Source organism: Pelophylax lessonae (assembly GCF_965119305.1).
Source record: "Pelophylax lessonae genome assembly, chromosome: 12".
In the NCBI taxonomy this organism is placed as follows: domain Eukaryota; kingdom Metazoa; phylum Chordata; class Amphibia; order Anura; family Ranidae; genus Pelophylax; species Pelophylax lessonae.
The window spans coordinates 199,530,971-199,553,841 of NC_138779.1; the positions used below are offsets into that span (position 1 = coordinate 199,530,971).

The window sequence follows — 22,871 nt, forward strand, 5'->3', positions numbered from 1 at the left end:
AATATTTGATGTCTGAGGTTTACAACCACTTTAACCACTTTACCACCGGAGGATTTTGCTGTCTTACGTCCAGGCCACTTTTTGCGATTCGGCGCTGTGCGACTTTAACTGACAATTGCGCGGTCGTGCGACGCCATACCCAAACGAAATTTATGTCCTTTTTTTCCCATAAACAGAGCTTTCTTTTGGTGGTATTTGATCACCTGTGCGATTTTTACTTTTTGCGCTATAAACAAAAAAAGAGCGTTTATTTTGAAAAAATAACAATATTTTTAACATTTTTTTATATGAAATTCCCCCCAAAAAAGATGTAAAAACCAATTTTTTTTTACATTTTTGGCTAATTTGTTTTCTGCTACCCATGTTTGGTAAAAAAAAAATCACAATAAGCGTATTTTGATTGGTTTGCGCAAAAGTTATTGCGTTTAATAACAAAGGGAAAGATTTCTGTCATTTTTGGTGTTTTTTTTTTAACGCGTAATGGCGGCGATCTGCGTTTTTTTTTGCGGTACTGCGACATTGCGGCGGACAGATCGGACCCTTGACTGACATTTTTGACACTTTTGGGGGTACCAGTGACATTACTGCAGTAATCAGTGCTATAAATATGCACTGTTACTGTAAAAATGACACTGGCAGGGAAGGGGTTAATTTTATTGGAGAGGGAGGGGTTAATGTATGCCTGGTGCTTACTGACGTGTGGGGGGGGAGGTGACAGAGTGACAGAAGGACAGATCGGATGTCCAGCTATGCTGAACACTCCGATCTGTCACTCCCTGTCACTTGGGAGATCCGCCCGCCTGTGTAAACACAAGATCTCCACACTAGATCCCCGACGATCGGGGATGAGCGGCAGCGATCGCCGCTGCTCTTCCCCTGGCCCGACTCCCGCTGTGACCGAAAACAGCGGGAGCGAGCCTCCGGCGGCACGCAAGCGCCGCCCAGAAGGGGGAGTGTCTGAGTACTACGTCGTCAGACGATAACGAGCCACTCTGCCGCAGTAATATTACTGTGGGCGGAGGTAAAGTGGTTAAGGCAGATTAGTAAAGCGTAATAAATGTCCAGCATGCTGGTTCTGCCACCCCACTTGCATTGGTTATGCATTGCTCTAACCCAGTGTTTTTCAACTCCGGTCCTCAGGGCACACTAACAGGCCAGGTTTGCAAGAAAACTGAAATCCATCACAGGTGATATCATTTGCTGCTCAGGGATTGCAGTCTCCTAGTCTGTATCTCCCCAAGGTAATACTTAAAATCTGGCCTGTTAGTGTGCCCTGAGGACCGGAGTTGAGAAACACTGCTCTAACCTGTTATCTTCTAAGGAATTGCACCTGCGACCCTCACAAACATTAGGCCACATAGAGGGCTGAGACTGACATGGCAGCACCAGCCCTACCCCCACTGTCTCAGCACCGCTCCATCCAGGAGAGATGTTGCTCCGCAATGCAAATGCAACCAGCGGCAGACAGAAAATAAAAAGACGAGAAGAGGTGGTGATCTCCAGCATGCTGGGCAGGATCAATGTAAAGCATATAACTAAATTACTACACAGCATCGTTAGTTCTGAAATCCATCAAACGTTCCTCAATTGCTACAGGTGAAAGTGGCATCGGCGCCAACCTCACATCCGGGCATTTCTGAAAGGTCAATCTCGCATAAATGTTCATCAGCACAGCCTTGAAATGCATAAAGCTTAGCCACGTCCTCTGCAATAAGGGAAAAAAAAAAAAGATAAAAATAAGAAATGTTGGTAAAGGTATACACATTCCTTTTAAAAATTGTCTCTAATTTTCCTAGGGATGTTGTGTACTGGATACAATTTTGTGTTCTGACCATATTATTTGTATATAATTATACTGTATAGTGCTACTGTATTTAGTCATGTTGTACAGAGATCACTGAGGGCCCATTGACACGTATCTGTTTTTGCCCTGATGCGTTTTCCATTGAAATAAATGGAAACACACGCCAATGTGAGTCGCGTTTTATTTTCCGTGCTTGTCATTGGTCGTCAATGCATGTCAACTCATACCCATACTGTGGGTATGGAATACCGTGGGTGATAAATGCACATTGATATGTATCTATTTGCATGATACACATTGACGTGGACTATTCATATTCTGTTGTAATGGACTTTTGGAAGGGAGTCGCACAGTACAGAGTTTATAACATGGGGGAATAGGCACCGCTTTTACATTTTATTGATCCAAAATATTTTAATGGGACGTATTTTCCCCCGTGTATTAAACATTGTACTGCGTTGCTTCGTTGGGGCACCTCAAAAGTCCATTACAACAGAATGTGAATAGCCTTTGATGTTATTTAAGGATGTGGTGCCCCCTCTTCCCCTGGCCTTGCGTTTCCCAAAACTTTCATTCTTTACACATTGACGTGGGTTGGAACATGCATTATAAGAACTGTTGGCATGCCTTTTGATAAACATCCATTGGTTTGATCAAAAAGGCATCAGACAAAAACTCAAAAGATGTCTTTTAAGCCTAAAGCAAGCTCTGCACCATAGGAACTTACACTTTAATGTCTGAAGTACTAGGAAAGGTACATCCAGCACCAAGGGCAAGGATGCAGAACTGCCCCCACTCCCTTGCTGCTAATGTAAAATGTAGAATGAGTCCACTGCCCTGCGCCCATTCTATACTCCCTAGTTTCTGCTGTCCAAGGTTGGCATGGAACATGCTCTGCCCATGCCTAGCCAATTGCTTATTTTCTAGCAGCAATCCATTGACTGGCCAGAACCACCTCTTAAGGGAGTCTATTTCACATTTTCACAGCTCTTACTGTGAAGAAACCTTTCCATATTTTGGGACAAAATCTCTTTTTTTTTCCCTCTAGACGTAAAGAGTGTCTCCTTGTCCTCTGTAATGACCTTAAAGTGAATAACTGAACACCAAGATCATTACCATCCCTATGGTAATGAGTTCCCTCATGTTATTAGACTAGTTTCTCTCCAAGTCAACTGTTAAAAAGAGTAAATCAGGAAAATCTTGCGTTATGGCCACTAGATGGAGCCGACAATTATATGAATAAATACTCCATCTAATGGCCACAGTGCATTATGTTTCTGATACACTCTGCTGCAGGCCCGGACTGGCCATAGGGCAGCCCTGCCACGCCCCTGTCACGCCCCCGTCACCCCTCCCCCCTCCCAGGCTGCTCAGTCCAAAATGCCCGGGCCTATTTTTTGTCCCAGTCCGGGCCTGCTCTGCTGTATGAATGAATAAAATTGGACCTGGAGAGAAAAAGCTTTGTGGCATTTAATTTTGTCCCCATTCACACAAAATTAATGTACATGCAGTTTTGCAGGATAAGTAGCTCTGTAATTTATTTTTCATAAATAGGCCCCAATTCTAGTGTATGTTTTTTTTTGTCTACATCTCATAGCAGTAAGAGGGGCATTTGAGGAGTAAAGAGGGACTCAGGGACAGACCCTTCAAATCAGGGACAGTTGGGAGATATGCATTACCTGGGCGAGTTACATGGCCTTTGAAGTCGAAGCATGTTTTTGCATTGCCGGTACAATCTGTCATTACTGTTGTTGGGCACGCATCACTGTTCTCCACAAAACAGGTTGGGCATTGAAGACCATTCTTGGTTGTGTCCTCTGCCGGCACTGGATGTTGCAAAAAAAAAGAAGGAAGAAAAAAAAATAGTCAACGACCATCAAAAGGAAAAACCTTTATTACATGACCTATCAGAATCTGTAGTTGCTTTTCAAAGAACATTCATTTCTCAGATACCCTAAAGACACATTACAACCAAAACTAATACTTAAGTTCTAAGTAGAACCTCCTGGGTTGAGTCCTTTTCCAGCACCTTATCACTTACGAACTCTACCTATGAATCTTCCCTTTTGTAGTTTCTGGCACTTTCCTGCTGCTGCAGTGCTGAAGGCATCTTCAGAGGGAGAGCCGGGGAAGGGGGTGGGGGGGGGCAGGAAATATAATATACTTACTTGCCCCTTTCTTTCCTTAACCACTTAAGCCCCGGAAGATTTTACCCCCTTCCTGACCAGGGTTTTTTTTTTGCGATTTTTTACTGCAAGACTTTAATGAACAATTGCGCGGTCGTGCGACGCTGTACCTAAACAAATTTGACGTCCTTTTTTTTCCCACAAACAGAGCTTTCTTTTGGTGGTATTTGATCACCTGTGCGATTTTTTGATCATGCGCTATAAACAAAAAAAGAGCAACAATTTTGCAAAAATAACAATATTTTTCACAATTTTTTATATGAAATTCCCCCAAAAAAATGTAAAAATCAAAATTTTTTAACATTTTCGGCCAATTTGTTTTATGCTACATGTTTGTTAAAAAAAAATTGCAAAAAGCGTATTTTGATTTGGTTTGCGCAAAAGTTATCGCGTTTACTAACTACGGGAAAGATTTTTGTCATTTTTGGTGTTTGTTTTTTTTAACGAGTAATGGCGGCGATCTGCGATTTTTTTTTTATGCGGGACTGCGACATTGTGGCGGACAGATCGGATCCTTGACTGATATTTTTGACACTTTTGGGGTTACCAGTGACATTACTGCAGTAATCAGTGCTATACATATGCACTGTTACTGTAAAAATGACACTGGCAGGGAAGGGGTTAACTGTATTGGAGAGGGAGGGGTTAAGTGTGTCCTAGGGGCGTGTTTCTAACTGTGATGGGACATGGCTACTAGTGTAAAAACAGTGATCAACGGTCCTACATAGTAGAACCGTCTGATCTCCATTTTTACACAGGGGAGAATGACAGGCGGCTTGTTTACATTAGCCGCCTGCCTTTCTCCCTTCCCAGCGAATGATCGCGAGTGACCAGCGGTCCGCCGGTCACACGCACTGGCTTGTCAGGGAATGCGCCTCAGCGGGTGCGCGCTCGCCCGCTATTGGCTCACAAGCCGGTGACAGGCTAGTGACGTACCTGTACGTCACTTTGCCTGGCCGGGGCTGACCGCCGCAGTATATGTACTTGCGGCGGTCAGCAAGTGGTTAATAAGCACAGAGAGTAATTGATACCAATCCCTCACTGTGCTTATTTATAACTGGAGCATAGTAAACAGCGTTTACTTCAGTTTGTGAATGAACAGGAAGCCTCAGACTGCTTCCTATTCATTCATCTCCAGTGCAGCGGAGGCTGCATAGGATGGGATTGGGGAATCTATGTTCCATGAAACCCTAGGGTTCCTCAAGAGGTTTCTGAGGGTTCCCTGAGTTGTAGCTGGTTAAAGGCCCTAATAGCACTAATTTATTTTTGCAAGGCACATGGAACTTTACTCACTCCCAATTAGTAGGGTGTAGGTCCTCAGACTAGCCCTGAAAGTCTTGCGGGAGGGCATACGGTCTTATGGTCAAGTTTTCCCCATCCATGAGGTCCACACAGTACTTGGATGGGCCTTGCAATGGCAGGTAGAAGGGGGTCTATCTGCTTTCAGCCGGTTGGTCTACGAGTGTCTCAGTCCCTGTTAGGAACCTTGCACCTGGGAATCAGAGTCAGGGCCCTTTTTCTTTGGAGGAGGACCATGTGCACTTTTTTGTGGTTCACATTTTTGTGTGTGTTAGTTTTACACTGTGGAGCAAATAATAAGGAACCTCCTACCTGATGGTGCTTGCATACTTTGGCACCAATAATGCCTATTTTAGCAGGTAGGGATATTATCAAACTGTGCATTCAACTGTTTCCATACAATCACACTTAGAAAAGTCGCACTTACTTTGGATCCCATTTGAATTACATCCATCTTCATCGCAGCATTCTGAATACAGGAAAAATCTCATTTCGCCACAATCTAATTTCATTGCTTCTGGCTGACAATAATCTCTGTTAGTAGCAGACATGCATCTCTTTCTGACTGTAGCTCTGTTATCAGTGCCTAAAGGAGGAACAAGCAAGTCATTGGGAATGTATAATGTTATATATTATGGTCATTATTATGAACTAAGGAAAACAAAAATGATAGAAGATGATAGTCAGGTAAATGGGAAATATTGCAAATTAATAGTTTACATTGCTCTTTTAAGCCAGCAGGTGGAGCTATAGACTCTTTTTCACATTGTCCGAGCTTCCCTTTGCTTCTTTCTGTTTTTTATAATCTTTACCAATTTTTTTTTTAAATTTCTACAATAAAGTACGGTGCACAAATGTAGCTCTCAAAGTGAACATAAGCTTATCGAGTATATCAGACAATACATAATGTTACAACCGAGGGAGTACAGGACCTGAGATCTATACAATCAAAGAAGCATAAAGACTCATAGTCAGTAGACAATGACACAGATCTGAGTGATCACTCAGAGATACATTTTAAAGGATTTGAAGAAGAAATAGACTTAAGAAAATTAAGAGAGTAAGGACATAGAGAAAGGGAGGGGGAGAGAACAGTATTTTATAATAGACTGGAATTGTGGACTCTGTTCCTTGTGTTCATGGTCTCAGCAGCTGAAGGTGCTGAATGTAACTGACTGATATATATATATATATATATATATATATATATATATATATATATATCTATCTATCCCAGATAGCAAAAAAACTTGCCTCCCATTTGTGGCAGTGTTGAATTGTAAGTCTGTTAAATTGATGCACATTTTCACTGGTAAGTTGTACCCTTGCAGAGCCCTTGCAGAGCACTTGAATCACAAGTTCTAGTTGACACTTTTGTTTTGTAGAAAATGTGCGTGGCAAGTCTCTAGCAAGAGCAAAGCCAGTGCCGGGACAAGGTCATCTGGTGCCCAGGGCGAAGATGGCAAACTGCGCCCCCCCCCCTGCCCCAGGGGTATAAAGAAAAAGTCAGTGTCATTTCAAAACCATTATTTCCCATAGATGCCAATGTTAAAAACAAGGAGCAGTGCCATGTCAAGCTGACCAAGATTTCCTATAGATGCCAATGTTAGACATGGAGCTGTGCCAATTCAAGCTGGGTGAGATTTCCCATAGACGCCAATGTTAAAAACCGGCAGCAGTGCTATGTCAAGTTGACCAAGATTTCCTATAGACGCCAATGTTAAAAACCGGGAGTAGTGCCATGCCAAGCCGACCAAGCTGTGTCCGTACTCGTGAGCAGTGCCGGTCCTAGCAAGCAAAGGGTCATCGAGGTGGGCGGGGAGAGAGGAGGCGGGCAGGGAATTCAGACAACTGAAGGCAGCCTGACAGGAATCTTCACTGAGTGAAGCACAATGGTGGACGTTGATCCGGCACTGACTTCATCCCCAGGAGCCTCTCATGGGGCCCCCCACTGGTCCCGGGCACTCAGTCAGATGGGTCAGTCCGCCCCTGGTATGAACTAACACACCAGGCGGGCGGGTGAGCGGCCGCTAATGGCTGCCTGTAACAAAGTGAGCCCTTCACTTCCCTGTCAGTGGAGATACCCGCCTGACAGGGAAGTGAAGGTCTCACTTTGTTACACCTATTAGTGGCCGCTCGCCTGCCCGCCCGGTGTGTTAGTAGTCACACACACTTCACCTGTGCTGCGCTGCGCCCCCCTTCCTCTACTAAATGGTGCCGCCCAGGGCACCTCCCTCCCCCCCCCCCCCTTGTACCGGCTCTGAGCAAAGTTGCAGTGGTGAGTCTACAGCATAAAAATTCAGCCACAGCGACCCCTTTGGTGGGATGACTATTGCACAACATAACCGAACCAGAACTTGCAGCAGAATGTTTGCAAAGAAAGCTCGTCTGGAGTCATGCAGTGCAATTGTGCAACACACCTGTAAAGCCTGGCAACCCATTGAGGCATGGAAACCAAAGTAACATCCACATGAATGATAGGGGTCAAGTTTTCCCAGCAGAACATTGCCCAAAGCATCACTCTGCCTCTGACGACTTGCCTTCCTTTACAGCATCCTGGTGCCATCTCTTCCCCAGGTTAAGTGATGATTACACACCCGGCCATCCACATGATGTAAAAGAAAATGTGATACGTCAGACCAGGCCACCTTCTTCCATTGCTTCGTGGTCAAGGTCTGATGTTCATGTGACCATTGTGGAAGTTTTTAGCTGTGGACACGGGGCACTATGAGCTTCACAGCCCCATACACAAAAACAAACTGCAATGCCCATTATTTTATGCTTTCACCACATCAAATTCATGGACAACATGTTCACTTGCTGCCTAATATATCCCACCAATTTTCAGATGCCATTGTAGCGAGTTATTCCCTTTACCTGTCAGCGGTCAAAATGTTATGGCTGATCAGTATATATATATATACAGGGATTTTTTTCTCAGAAAAAAGGTGCAGGAACTCAACCACGACCCTGTGTTTACAAGTGATAGTGATGAGCAGGGAGCAGAGGGCCTGAGCCAAAGGTGGTGGAACTGAGTTCCACCACGTTCCCACTGAAAAAAAAGCCCTGTATATATATATATATATATATATATATATATATATATATATATATATATATACATATATACATATATATATATATATATACTGTGTGTGTATATATATATATATATATATATATATATATATATATATATATATGAACATTTACTGAGTAAAGAAGAAGAGTCAATGAAAATTGAATCTACCATTGGAAATCAATAGCCATGCTGTAAGCCAACCCACTAAATTTAGAAAACACAGCGTTGCCTTGTCGCTAAAATCCTAGTCCGGACATCACAAATCTATTGAATTTGGGTCATAGACTTCCATATACCGACCAGCTCACTGAGCATATGAAGAAATTATACATTGCAGCAGGGTAGGAAACAAAGGGGTGTATTTACTAACGGGAAATAGACTGTGCTCTCTGCAAGTGCAGTTGGTCCTGAACTTAGGAAAAGAAGTAAGGCTGGGTTCACATACAATATATGCGAATTGGGTGCATTTTAAACCGTATCCAATTCGCATAACATGTGAATGTGTCTAGCTTTCAATGGATGCATGTGCGGGTAGCCATATCGGATGTATTAATTACTAAAAAAAACATCAATGTACTCCTGTATCTACACTGTTCTGTGTGTATCTTTCTTGTGTAACTTTTGTATGGTATTTTAACTTTTGAATTAATAAATTCTATACATTTTAACATATCTCTCTTTATTCATGTATTACTCTATTTGTCAGAGCTAAGTACCATTAAAAAATCCCAATAGCCCTCATATGCTTCATTTCCTCCTTTTCTGGTCTTTTTTTTCTTGGAAGGTTTCTTCCTTCTATACCTTTAGGAGGACAGGCCCCGTCACCTGGGCCTGCCTCTCCTTTTCTTTGGGGTCTTTCCCATCACTTACAGGATGCATGTGTGGGGCGGCCACGATGCGGTTTTGAAAAGGGTCCTGTGTGTTTTTGGGTCTGGTTTAGGTGCGAATTCAGGTAGAAATTTGCACCTGAATCGCACCTGAACCAATGAACAGAAACACATTGGACTCCTGACTGCAAACCGCTCCTGCATATGTGTGAACCCAGTTTGCAAAAAATACCCAATCACATGCAAGGAAAATGAAAAAAAAAAAAATAACAGCATTTTTGCTTGCACATGATTGGATGATGGAAGTCAGCAGAGCTTCCCCTCATTTTCCAAGCTCAGAAGCAACTGCCTTTAGTAAATCAACCCTATAGTGTTCAATTCATTTAACTCTGGAGTGGGGCTTTAAAGTGTATTTCCACTTTTGCAGCCAAATTGGAATCAAACCTACTTTATATTTGTTATATGTTCCCTTTAACAGAATATAACCTAAAAAAAAAATGCTGGTTACATTTTGAACTTTGATCCATATCTGGCCGGCTTTAGAATCAGTCATGACACCTTCAATGAAAATGGAAAGAAATATATAGATGTATAAAATAAAAAAATAGGAATTCTGTGAGAATGGAAACACATACAAACATATAGAGGGTTTTCCCAAATGAGGCTGAAAAAAATAGAAAATACCCTTTAAGGGCCAAAATGTTCCCTTACTTACAAGCTTGTCTTACATTTAGTACAAAGGAACAGGAATTTGTAATGTACAATATACAATATTTTTAGGCTTGACTTTAAATCTTACCTACTATGCTGTATTCTATTTGTGTTGTACAGAAATCATCTTCATTTTCACACTGCTGCAGATCACCGGTACAGTCATTGTTTCCTACACCAAAGACTTCACATGTGATGCAGCTCCGGGCACTGCCTAGAAAAGCAAATCGCTGCGTGTTAGATCGCACAAGACATGCGTAGAAATTCACAAATTACATATTCAGACTTCAGATCTGCTTCTCTGTCCCTATATCTATTATCATCAAATGTATCTATTTATTGTAATCAATATCTATCTATCTATCTATCTATCTATCTATCTATCTATCTATCTATCTATCTATCTATCTATCTATCTATCTATCTATCTATCTATCTATCTATCTATCTATCTATCTATCTATCTATCTATCTATCTATCTATCTATCTATCTATCTATCTATCCCAAGGGGTACAGCCTAAAAATGCACTGTAGTAGATTGCACATGGGGGGGGGGCGTTATCTAGGATATCCTCTTTTTATCAAAGGGGGCTTTCAGATTCCAATAAGCCTCCCACCCAGTGCCGGGATAAGGCCATCTAGTGCTTAGGGTGAAGATGACAAAGTGCGCCCACCCCCCTTTAACATGTGAGTACCATGTCTCAGCAAAAATCCCACCCCTCCCCTCCACAAAAAAAAAATCTAGCACTGAACGGTGTGCTCCCCCTCCCCACCAATCATATTATTTCTCTGCAAGCCCCCAATATCTCCCCAAATAAAACTTTAAACATCCCCCCTCCACCCAACCTAAATCCTCCCAATTTTTACCTGCTAGAACAAATCCTTCCCCCAGGAAACACCCCTCTTACACAAATCCCCTTCCCTCCAAATTTCCTCACTTAGAACAAACCCCCCCCCCCCCAAAAAAAAATCCCTCCTAGCATAAGTTCTATCCCCTCCCCAAATCACCCCACTACTTGCACAAATTGCCTTGTCAGATACCCCCCCACCACCACCACCACCACCACAAATTCAGTTCCATTGTGTCCCCAGTAAAATTCCCCCCTCCTTCCCTGAAACTTACAGACCTAAAATGCTACAGAGGCGGGAACTCATCATGTGGCTTCCCCCTCCCTCAGGTGGCAATGGTCCTTCACTGGCACAGTTCACTGCTGCCCTTTCTGCCCACCTCTTGTCTTGGCCCTGCTCCCAGACCCCCACAACCATGGCCAAAAAAAGGCCCTTGTCCTCATCAACACGGGGACAAGGTGTTGTGCCAGAGGTAGGGGGAGGTCCCTGAATATGGAAAAGTGTTCTATGAATTTAGGAGGCAGATCTTTCATTCACCCGCCCCTCCTTCATTCATAGAACACTTTTCACCCATGAAAGCCATAGTACAGATTTTGTGAAGAAAGGAGGGGGGTGGGCATAGCTGGCATTACAACAGATTCAGTGCCTGTCTTACCCTCACAGCACTGGTAGATTATGGCTTCAGAAGTATGGGGGAGGGGGGAGTGAACTTTAGATTTCAACTAGGACACCCGGCACCAGCACAAGGGACACTTCTCATTAAATGTAAGTACTGTCCCCTGTGCTGATTTTAGTTAAATTAATTTAAAAAAAAAAATATATATATATATATATACCGGTATATATATATATATATATATATATATATATATATATATATATATATATATATATATATTTCTCTATCTCTCTATATATATATATATATATATATATATATATATATATATATATATATATATATATATACTATATATAAAATTGGAGATGCAATCTCAATCTTTCTGTTTGTAATATATATGAAGATTTGAAGTAAAAGGAAATTTGCAAAGATTGAGATTGCATTCACAATGTTTTAATACATGTCTGGTGAAAAACGGAGGAGGGCCACACTGGATGTAATCTTATGAGGATATTGACTACACAGAAGAAGTGTCCCACCTTGGTTTAATTCTATATATATATATATATATATATATATATATATATATATATATATATATATATATATAATTTCAAGGTGGGACGCTTTGTGTAACCAGTTCCTTTTCATAGAATTACATTTGATGTGGCACTCCCCTTTTTCCACCAGACATTCATCAAAAAATTGGAGATGCAACAAAAAGTTTCTTTCTTTACTTCATATCTTTATGCATTTACAAGCAAGCTTGATTGTAAATGCATACTGGCCTGTAAATGAATGAAGATATGAATGAAGCAAAGAAAGAAAATTGCAATTATTGAGATTGTATCTCCAATTTTTTGATTTTATATATATATATATATATATATATATATATATACATTTATATAAATTATACTATTGTTGTATAGTATGACATGTCTGGAGTTCATTCAAGCAGCCTTGTAAAGTTACTGCAAAGTTACTTAAAAAAAAAAAAATACTGTTCTCAGTACTTTCTTACCTGTAGCAATCACGCCACTAACGATAAAGAAGATGAGGATGCAATTCATGGTTATGGAAACCGGAATTCAGATTTGTAGGTTGTTGAGTTGATAGACAAGTCTAGTGACTTCTGTGTAATGGATATCCACAGCATAGATATTTATATTATTCAGAGTGTCTTGTTATGCCAAAATTCAATAATTCTTGGCAAAACCCATAGTCTCGTAATTAAAAATTGGAAGAACTTTTTATTTAATTAGGCAGGGGCATGTAAGGTTTGTACACCTGTGTGGAAGTTGAAAGCATTGGAAATCTATTAACTTCTGAAGCAGATAGATATTCTGCCTACGTACTATTTGTACTTTGCCCAAGGCAACTGGGTCAGAAGGGTGTTCTGTAAATGTCATACTGGAGAAGGTCTTCAGAACTGGATAATATCAATAATCTATGTGATAATATGGGTGGGTTCACTGTGTCTCCAATGGTGGACATGGAATTCCTTACAGTAGAATCAACCCCAATCACTATAATCTCATATAATCCCATGGAAATGCAATAACAAATGTTGATTTCAATCATTTTAAAATCTGCAGCTTTCATTACAAAATAACTGGTGATCCAGCATTGAAGGTTTTTGTTCAGGTACTTCCTGTTATGGAGGTCAGTTGTATCCCAATTGGGCACCGACATTGTGACCTTATTAGGTGTGCCCCTGCATATATGCAGTTAGGCAGCACATTGGGGTTGATTTGCTAAAGGCAAATTATAACTGTTCCCAGGGGCAGACTGGCAACTTTAAGCCCAGCGGGCAAGTACAAACCAGAGGCCCATGGTGCAGTGACTCAGCCCCATTTCCACTTTCCCTCTTGCTGTCCTCCTCCTGACCCCAATTCCAGGCTGAAACCCTGCTCCAGGTACTCTGTACTCACCGGCTAAATCTGGGTTCCCAACCTGGCCAGCAGTGAAGTAGTGTAGTGAAGAGGTGGCAGCTGGGGGAGGGTGGATTTGTGAAGAGATGATTCATGTGAAGGGAAAGGGGGGTGGTTTTGCAGAATGATGGCTGCTTGGAGGTCGGGGGTGTTGTGCTGAGGTAAGGGCTGGGGAGGGGGGAACTTTGCAGAGGTGAGAGATGGAGGGGATTTTGGAAAACTGAGAGCTTTGGATAGAAAGGGGGAGGGGGGTGGTTGTTCAGAAAAGCAGCTTTGGGAAGGTTGGGGTGTTGTGCTGAGGTGAGAGCTCGGGGGGGGGGGGGGGGCTTTGCAGAGATGAGAGCTTAGGAGTGGAAATTTGTGCAGAGTTGGAGCTGTAGGAAGGGGAGGGGGATTGGAAGGGTGAGAGCTTTGGATTGAAAGGGGGAAGGGATCATTGTGCAGAACAGCAGCTGTGGGGAGGTTGGGTGTTGTGTAGAGGTGGCTGGGGGTATAGAGGTGAAAGATGGGGTCTAAAGAGGTGAGAGCTGTGGCTTGAGGTGAGCTGTAGATGGGGGTGCAGAAGGGAACTGTGAAAGGGGGAAGAGATAAGCTATAGTTGGGGATGGGGGGTGCAGAGATGAGCTGTTGACATGGAGACCAAAAGTGAGTTGTGGACGGGGGGGGGGATTCTAAGGTGAGCTGTGGCCAGGTGAAGTAGAAGTGAGCTGTGAATGGGAAAGAAAAGGTGAGCTACAAATGGAGAAGAAGAGGTGCGCTGTGGATGGAGGAAGAAGAGTTGAACTGTGGACGCAAGAAAAAGAGGTGAGCTGTGAACAGAGGAAGAAGAGATGTGCTTTGGACAGAGGAAGAAGAGATGAGCTGTGAATGGGCGAAGAAGAGGTGAGCTGCAGACGGGGGAAGAAGAGATGAGCTGCGGCCAGGAGAAGAAGAAGTGAGCTCTGAATGAAGAAGAAGAGGTGTGCTGTGGATGGAGGAATAAAAGGTGAGCTGCGGCCAGGGGGAGAAGAAGTGAGCTGTGAATGGATGGGGAAGAAGAGGTGAGCTATGAATGGGGAAGAAGAGGTGAGCTGTGGATGGAGAAAGAAGAGGTGAGCTGTGAATGGAGGAAGAAGAGGTGAACTGTGGACAAAAGAAGAAAGGGTGTGTTGTGAATGGAAGAAGAATAGATGAGTTGTGGATGAAGGAAGAAGAGGTGAACTGTGGACGAAGGATGAAGAGGTGAGCTGTTGATGGAGGAAGAAGAGATGGACTGTGGATGGAGAAAAAAGAGGTGAGCTGTGGACGCAGGAAAAATAGGTGAGCTGTGGACGCAGGAAGAACAGGTGTGCTGTGGACCGAGGAAGAAAGAGGTGAGCTGTGGATGGGGAAAGAAGAGGTGAGCTGTGAATGGGGAAGAAGAGGTAAAATGTGAACAAAGAAAGAAAGGGTGTGCTGTGGTCGGATGAAGAAAATATGAGCTGTGGAAGAAGGAAGAAAAGGTGAACTGTGGACACAGGAAGAAGACCTGAGCTGTGGATGGAGGAAGAAGAGGTGACCAGTGGACACAGGAAAAAGAGGAGTGCTGTGGATGGAGGAAGAAGGAATGAGCTGTTAAAGGGGGAAGAAGAGGTGAGCTGTGGACGGGGGAAGACGAAATGGGCTGTGAATGGGGAAGAAAAGGTGAGCTTTGGACAGCGGAATAAAAGGTGAGCTGCAGCCAAGGGAAGAAGTGATCTGTGAATGGGGAAGAAGAGGTGAGCTATGAATGAAGGAAGAAGAGGTGAGCTGTGAATGGAGGAAGGAGTGGTGAACTGTGAACAAAGGAAGAAAGGGTGTGCTGTGGATGGATAAAGAAAAGATGAGCTGTGAATGGAGGAAGAAAAAGTGAACTGTGGATGGAGGAAGAAGAGGTAAGCTGTGGATGGAGGAATAAGAGGTGAACTGTGGACGCAGGAAAAAGAGGTGAGCTGTGGACAGAGGAAGAAGAGGTGTGCTGTGGACAGAGGAAGAAGGGGTGAACTGTGAATGGGGGGAGAAGTGAGCTGTGAATGGGGAAGAAGAGGTGAGCTGTGGATGGAGGAAAAAGAGGTGAACTGTGGACGCAGGAAAAAGAGGTGTGCTCTGGACAGGAGGAAGAAGAGGTATACTGTGGATGGTGGAAGAAGGGGTGAGCTGTGAATGGGGGAAGAAGTGAGCTGTAAATGGGGAAGAAGAGGTGAACTGTGAACAAACAAAGAAAGGGTGTGCTGTGGATGGATAATGAAAAGATGAGCTGTGAATGGAGGAAGAATAGGTGAACTGAGGACAAAAGAAGAAAGGGTGTGCTGTGGATGGAGGAAGAAAAGATGAGCTGTGAGTGAAGGAAGAAGAGGTGCACTGTGGACAGAGGAAGAAGAGGTGAGCTGTGGATGGAAGAAGAAGAAGAGGTGAACTGTGGACATAGGAAAAAGTGGTGAGCTATGGATGGAGGAAGAAGAGGTATGCTGTGGATGGAGGAAGACGGAGTGAGCTGTGAACAGGGGAAGAAGTGAGCTGTGAATGGGGAAGAAGAGGTGAGCTGTGGATGGAGGAAGAAGAAGTGAGCTGTGGCCAGGGGAAGAAGAATTGAGCTGTGTATGGGGAAGAAGAGGTGAGCCACTAATTGTGAAGAAGAGGTGTGCAGTGGACGGAGGAAGAAGAGGTGAGCTGTGAATGGGGAAGAAGATGTGAACTGTGGACGGAAGAAGAAGAGGTAAGCTGTGGATGGAGGAAGAGGAGGCGAGTTGTGTATTAGAAGAAGAGGTGAACTGTGAATGGGGAAGAAAACTTGAGCTGTGGTAAAGGGGGCATAAGTGAGCTGTGGACCACGGTTGCAGAGGTGAGCTGCGGACAGGGGATACAGAGGTGAGCTGTGGATGGGAGAAGCAGAGGTAAGCAGTGAGGTGTGCAGATATTAGCAGTAGATGATTACTTTGGGGGAGATATATAAGTAGTGTCCCTTGTACTAATTATTTTCTGTGACCTGTTTAATACATACACCTCAGCACTGCACAGTACACACTCCTGTGCCCTCTGTGTTATGCACTCCTGAGTGTGATATTCTGTATGTTACACATTCCTAAACCTTGCATCTTGTTGCACTACACAGTTTATTTGCCACTGCTTTACTTCTCTTCTCCAAGGAACAACGTAGTTGGGAGTGGGGGGGGGGGGGGTATGGCTGTGGAGCTTTGAGATGCATACCCCCAATAGGCTGCACACACCTATGACCTACACTGACTTCACAATGTCCTTTTGAAATGCATAGTTTTGTGACTTTTTTTAATAAATGTATCTTTGCATAAGCCATTTTAACAATTGTTTACACAGGTAAACAGTGATCTGCCAGGTTTTTCCACCCGTTCGATAAATGTTAGGGATGCAAGAAGTTTGGCAATACATCTGAAAACACTTTGTTGGCTTTGAAAGCTTGAATCAGCTCATTCTGCTTTATATAATTTTCTTAAATAGAGTTCCAGACTCCTGGTTGGTCTATACTGTAGGTCTGATCCTGCAGAACAGCTATATACAATAATTGGATGGCTTATCTAAATAATTCCTATAGCCTTACATTGAAAATGTTTCTTGCTTCTATTCTTTAAAAGAACCAAAAACACTAAGACGTGAATCCCTTTTCTAAAAGGGATATTTGTGCCATTTACAGCAATATATGTGGATGTTTCATGACCTGGGTTAGGGGCATAATTAATTGTAAATAAGCCACACAAAATGTCAGGTGCTTCCTTTTTGTTAAAATATTGAAGACATTGAATATGAATTCCTTCTGAAACAGACATTTTTTGCCGCATGAATGCCTCAGCATTCCACATATCCCATATAACATGTCTAATATCTTTATTTCCTACAATCATCAGCTCCATCTAGTGGCAGTATTTTTCTGAAAAACACGATGTTACCACTAGATGGAGCTAACAATCATAGGAAATACACATATTAGACACATTACAAAGATTATGCATGATCGCTATGGAATGCTGAGGCATTCACAGAGCAAGATATTTATAAATAGACTCCTAATATAAATAACATACATCAATATATACTTTCAAAATGTACACATAACCCAGTGCAATTAGCAGTAGATAAGTTCCACAACAATGCAATATTACAAAAGGATAGTGACTAGAGCCTTGACAATTCCCTTAAACTCCTAATTTAGGAGGGTAACAGCTGGGCCATACACCGTACCTGCCTTTAGAATAAGTGGGTACGCCCATTCCATAATAAATGGCTAGGAGGGGACTTAGCCACCCCTTGACTTTTTGACTTTTCCAAAACCATGCTTCACTTTTTCCTCCTTAATGCTTGCCCTTGGCATTGTCTGGAGCCTATAAAAATAATAATAATAGTGTGCTGTCTTAAAAAAACCATTGTGAATGTAAAAATCACATCATATCCATAACTATCATTCAATATCGCATGTCTACTGTTGTGTGAACTGACACACCATATGGTGCAAACAATGTAAAAATCGTGCACTATAAACATTTAATATAAAGTGCAAAAAGATTCCACAAAAAAATCAATGTAATGAATAATCCAATAATTCATACATAAAAAAAATAAAAGTCCAAATAAAGTCCATCCAAGTACAAAGAAAGGTGCTCTGTGCTGGACAATACAATAAAGTGCTTCTGTGTCACCATTGTGCTCCTTAGGGCAAACAGTCTGCCTACACACTTGTATACATTCAAATATACAAAAGAAAGGGGGAGTACATGATCGTGAATGAGCAGAACAGTGCACATGGCTTCCCGCCATTGGTGTGCGCAAATCTGCACACTGTAGTTAACAATGAAACCCACGTGTAGCGGAATTTGTGCCTAACACTACACAATTAAACCAGCGTGTAGAACCTTGAACGTTGCTCTGATCAAACTCATAAATGTATTCCCGCCACTACTACTGCATGAATCCCACTCAGCAAGGCTCGGAGAACAAAGACTAATTGGATTATACTACTGTCCCCATAGACGTGAGCCTATCTGTAGGGAAAGAGCCATGCTGTTTCTACTATGGTGATCAGGCACAGTAGAAAGACATGAGCGATTATCCTTTCATAAAAGCAGATAGATATCAAAACGATATTGACTTCAAAGAGCAAACATATCCCCACCAAGCAAACAAATCTGCACATTATACAGGAGCCCCCACTGGAGGTCATATCCTTGCTGCTTGATCCTTGAACTACGCACCGCAATACACAAAGATCTCTTTCGGCAAATAGAACCACGCATAGCGCTTGGAGTGTTCATCGGTGGAGATGTCTATGTAGAGCGAACACGTCTACAAATCTAAGGGAAGGTTTGTACTGCCAGTAGTCTTTCCTCAATGCTGGTTCACCCGCACAAGCTCTAATGAGCCTATTGCAAGCAAACCGAAAACAGGAGCCATATTGACAAGCTAAATAAAACACATCCTAAAAAATGTCCACACTAGTCCTAATAAAAATGTCCACAACACTCGCTCTGGCCGGAGACTCAATGAATACTGACTCTTCAGGACACTAACCAGTATCCTCTTTAGCTGGCACCCGTCCATTGACTTCACTAGCTTGAAGGGATGGCCCTCACCGAACAGGCTCCTTGACGTGAATCTGTACTCACATCAACCAGGAACAGATTCTTCCAGGTAAATCCCCCCTCTCAGTCAGCTATTCAGGACATCTGGGTCGCAGCTTCTGTAACTCCGGCCCTCAGGTCATCCACCCACGTGGCCTCCTGTACAGAGGAGGGGCAGCAGCCCCCTCCCCCCAGGACCCCGCTCTCCAGCCAAAGACCCCCTGCACACGTGCTCTCTTGGTATATATACAGTCACTCAGCATGCCTTGAGGCACTTTCCTCTGCCAAAGGCCAGGGCTGTATGTACACCCATGCTCCCCATTTGTTAGGTTTCCTTCCACTGTCCACTATGCCCCGTCCTATTGAACCAGTGTGAAACAAGCAGACAACCTGAGCAGCATCTGATCACACTGTGACCCTATCAATGGATCAATGCTCCCTGTTAGGCAGAGAGTTTCCTAAACTTGCCTGACAGTTCCCCTGGTAAGCAGGGAAACTCAAAAACTATACACTCTCTAGCACCTACCTAGGAGGGTGCAATATTTATATTCTCAAATTTTCTCTTTGCCATAAATATGAATAGGATTCATATTCTCAAATTTTCTCTTTGCCATAAATATGAATAAGATTCAGGTTTGGGTCTACCATGGGTTTGGGGGAAACTCAGTCTGTTTACAGTCTATTTTACAGGGCCTAACATTTTCTAATCCTGGTACACCGAAGGACATTTAAACTTAGTTCACATAGCACAGAATGGCCAGTTATCTGCCAGCACCCTCCCTATAAGAGATAAGCACAGACCAGCCATGGTGTTGGTGTATTATAAGATGCTTCAGGGAAAGGACAGGGAGAACAGACAAACTGCATATGGAAAGATTGCATTCAATAAGGAAAATGCACTTTACTCACAATTGCTAGATCTTTGTGCCATCAAGAAATGTTATTATTCTGGGTCTATGTGCATGTAATGATATTTTGTGGTTGATTAAGGTCAGTGGTGACTTTAAATTGCTTTCCTGTCACTAGCAAGCTACTTCTTTTTTTGTTGCAAGGCTTTTCTTTTAGGGTAGTAGTATTTGGGGTTTTAATTTATTGTGGGGGTTTATTGAGTGGAGTTTGTTACAAGCAGAGCAGCCGGAATCAGGAGCAGCTATGCATGGCAACCAATCAACTTCTATCTTTAATTTTCTACAAGCCAAAGATAGAAGCTGATTGGTTGTCTTGCACAGCTGCTCCAGATTCTGGCTGCTCCAGTTTTGACAAATGTCTCCCATTGTATATAGTTTTATACTGACAGGGACTTTATTTTATAATGTAGCACTGCCCCCTAGAGGACTGCTAGATATTACACTTTAGGGATTCCCCTGGGTTACCCTTAGCAACTGTTTGAAGAAACGTTACACTTTAAGTTCTTGTCTTAGTCAAAGATCAGTCCAGGGGATGTTGTTTTTGTGGTTTTATTTGAATTGACATGGGAGAAGGGATGAGTGGGATACTCCAACTGGTAACTATTCACAATGCTGAGGACTTCTAACTTGAGAATGCGGCAAGGCCGCTGCTTCATCCTGCCACTTGAATGAAGATGAGGTAAGTGTTCCTATAGTATTTCTCTTCAGGGTATTCCCCTAGTACCCCCTTTCTCTCTGGGCTAGCTGACACCCGTCCACTGACTCTACACTCCGGAGTGGTCCCATTCCTGGGCAGAGCCCTGGGCAAGTTCTTCTGTACTCACAACACTGTTTTTTCAGATTCTCCAATGCCTCAACTCCTGTAGTCAGCTCTCCTGGACCTCTGGGTTCAGCCTAACACTACCGGTACACTAGGCCGACTGCATGTGACCACTACCAACTGCTGCAAAAGAGAAGGCAGCCGCCACCCTCCTTCTGGGACCTAGCTTCCCACCCAAAGACCTCTGCCTCATGCCCCCGTGGCTTTTTATACCCTGTCCCATAATGCACCACTGTCTGTGTCAACCCCTGGGACAGTACCAAAAGCCCGTGTGTCATTGGTCATGTTTCCTCCAATATCCAACGTGCCTCCCCTTTGGATCAGTTGAGGACCAGATGAATCACACACTGGACACACTTAGTAGACCTAACTACAAACCCTTCTCAATAATAAGCAGAGTGCATGAAGATTTTGCCTGCTGCTCTTCTGGTAAGCAGAGAGAGCCAAACTACACTCTCTACCTATCACCTGACTAGGAAGGTGCTACAAAAATAAACTGTTTGTTTTGGCCCAAGACATGACTACTGCACTACTGGCTCAATAGGGGTGCCTGGCTGCTGTGGAGCCCAGAGCCAGGAGACCACACGTCGGTGGTGGTTGGGTTACTCTAGTGCCTGGAAGTTTGCTCAGTTGCTGCTGAACCAAGTGGAAATCAGGGGGAAGAGTTTGAAAATCGAGCACAGCAGGGACAAAACACTGTTGCACGAGCAGCACAGCACAGTAGCACAGAACAACTTCAACAAGTCAGCATTTTGACTGGGGTTGTTCTATAATGATTTAATAACATGAAAGTTTACAGAAAGGCAAAGCTGTGATGCTTTGTTGATTTTGGCAAGAGTGAGTACCTGAAAGAGACATAAACTTGCTGCCCTGCTGCTGTCTGAGCATCAACAATGCTAAAGACATTTAATGATTTCTCTGCTTCTTGTTCTGAGATTTACCTGTTTCACCTACAGTGACTCCTACAGTCATCCAAGTTACAGATGACTTCTCCTGAAAACGTAGAGAAAAACTTGGATGTGCCATCTGAAGGGAGCATTTTTCCCTTTGGGTGGCCACACTTGTGGCCTCCTGCCACAGCCTGCCCAAGTTCCAACCTGTCAACAGGTTCTTGTGGTCATGCTCACGTGCTGTTTTTTTTTGTTTTTATGTTGTACATGTTAAGCTGTACATTCAAGTTAGCTGTACTTCCTCTTCGAAGCTTCAAACGCAATATTCCCCACACACACATTCAAGAAAACTGGCTGTTCAGTATTGCTGGGAGCTGTAATGAACATAGGCTGGAAACCAAAGATATTTTAAGTGAAGAAATGTCATCAGCACACCAAGGATTCCTCCTCGGAAGGGTCTAAAGATTTTTTATGTGGTCACATGATAAATATACAGCAACGTTTCAGAGCCTTGCAGGGCCCCTTCGTCAGGAAAGTGAGGCAGGGCCCCTTCGTCCCTTGCCTTATGAAGGAGCCCTGTGAGGCTCTAAATCATGTGACTACCTAATAAATCATTGGACCCTTGCGAGGAATTCTTAGTGTGTTGATGGCATTTCTCCTCCTCTTTGAAGCTTACCCGCGCCATCCAAGGGACCATTATTGCCCCCTCTATCAACAGGTTCAACAGCATCTCTGTCACAGTCTGACCAAACTCAGGCCTGCACCAACCCCACCTGATGAGTATTCCTTTGCCCTCGTCCTAAATGGTCATGCTCATATTCTTTTTGGGCTGAGATTTTCCTGCTTGACCAACGGTAACCTGAAAGTCATTCAAATTAACCCTGACTCTTCCTAGTAGCGTAACTGTGCTACCCAAGGAAGATTTGCTGCACACTGCATCTACATTCACACCTGCATCTGCCTCCTGCAACAGTTTTCTTAAGTTCAGGCTTGTCACCAACACCACCTGCTAAATATTCCTTTGTCTTTATTCTTAATGGCCAGGTACATTTGCTCTTTGGGTTGCTATACATTATACAATTTTCTTGTATAATTTTCCTTCCTTCCTAGATTCACCAAAACCATATAATATGAGGTCAAATCTAAACACATTTAACCACTTTACCTCCGCCCACAGTAATATTACTGCGGCAGAGTGGCTCGTTATCGTCTGACGACGTAGTACTACGTCGTCAGACACTCCCCCTTCTGGGCGGCGCTTGCGCGTGCCGCCGGAGGCTCGCTCCCGCTGTTTTCGGTCACAGCGGGAGTCGGGCCAGGGGAAGAGCAGCGGCGATCGCCACCGCTCATCCCCG

The 22,871-nt window shown here is 43.3% G+C and overlaps 1 protein-coding gene and 1 long non-coding RNA gene across 3 annotated transcripts in view; one reads left to right on the forward strand and one right to left on the reverse strand.

Annotated features, from left to right (window-relative positions):
- The window catches only part of LOC309567932, a 94,786-nt gene that overhangs the window by 41,959 nt on the left and 29,956 nt on the right, over window positions 1-22,871 (forward strand). The window lies entirely within an intron of this gene.
- LOC309568330 (phospholipase A2 inhibitor and Ly6/PLAUR domain-containing protein-like) lies at window positions 1,584-12,505 on the reverse strand (the record flags this gene model as incomplete). The annotated part of the gene is made up of 5 exons (XM_082273994.1): window positions 12,407-12,505; window positions 9,998-10,123; window positions 5,717-5,875; window positions 3,484-3,630; window positions 1,584-1,705 (listed from the first exon to the last, which is right to left on the reverse strand). Exons 1-5 carry the CDS (start codon window positions 12,453-12,455, stop codon window positions 1,584-1,586), a joined length of 603 nt encoding a protein of 200 aa, XP_082130120.1. The 5' UTR covers window positions 12,456-12,505.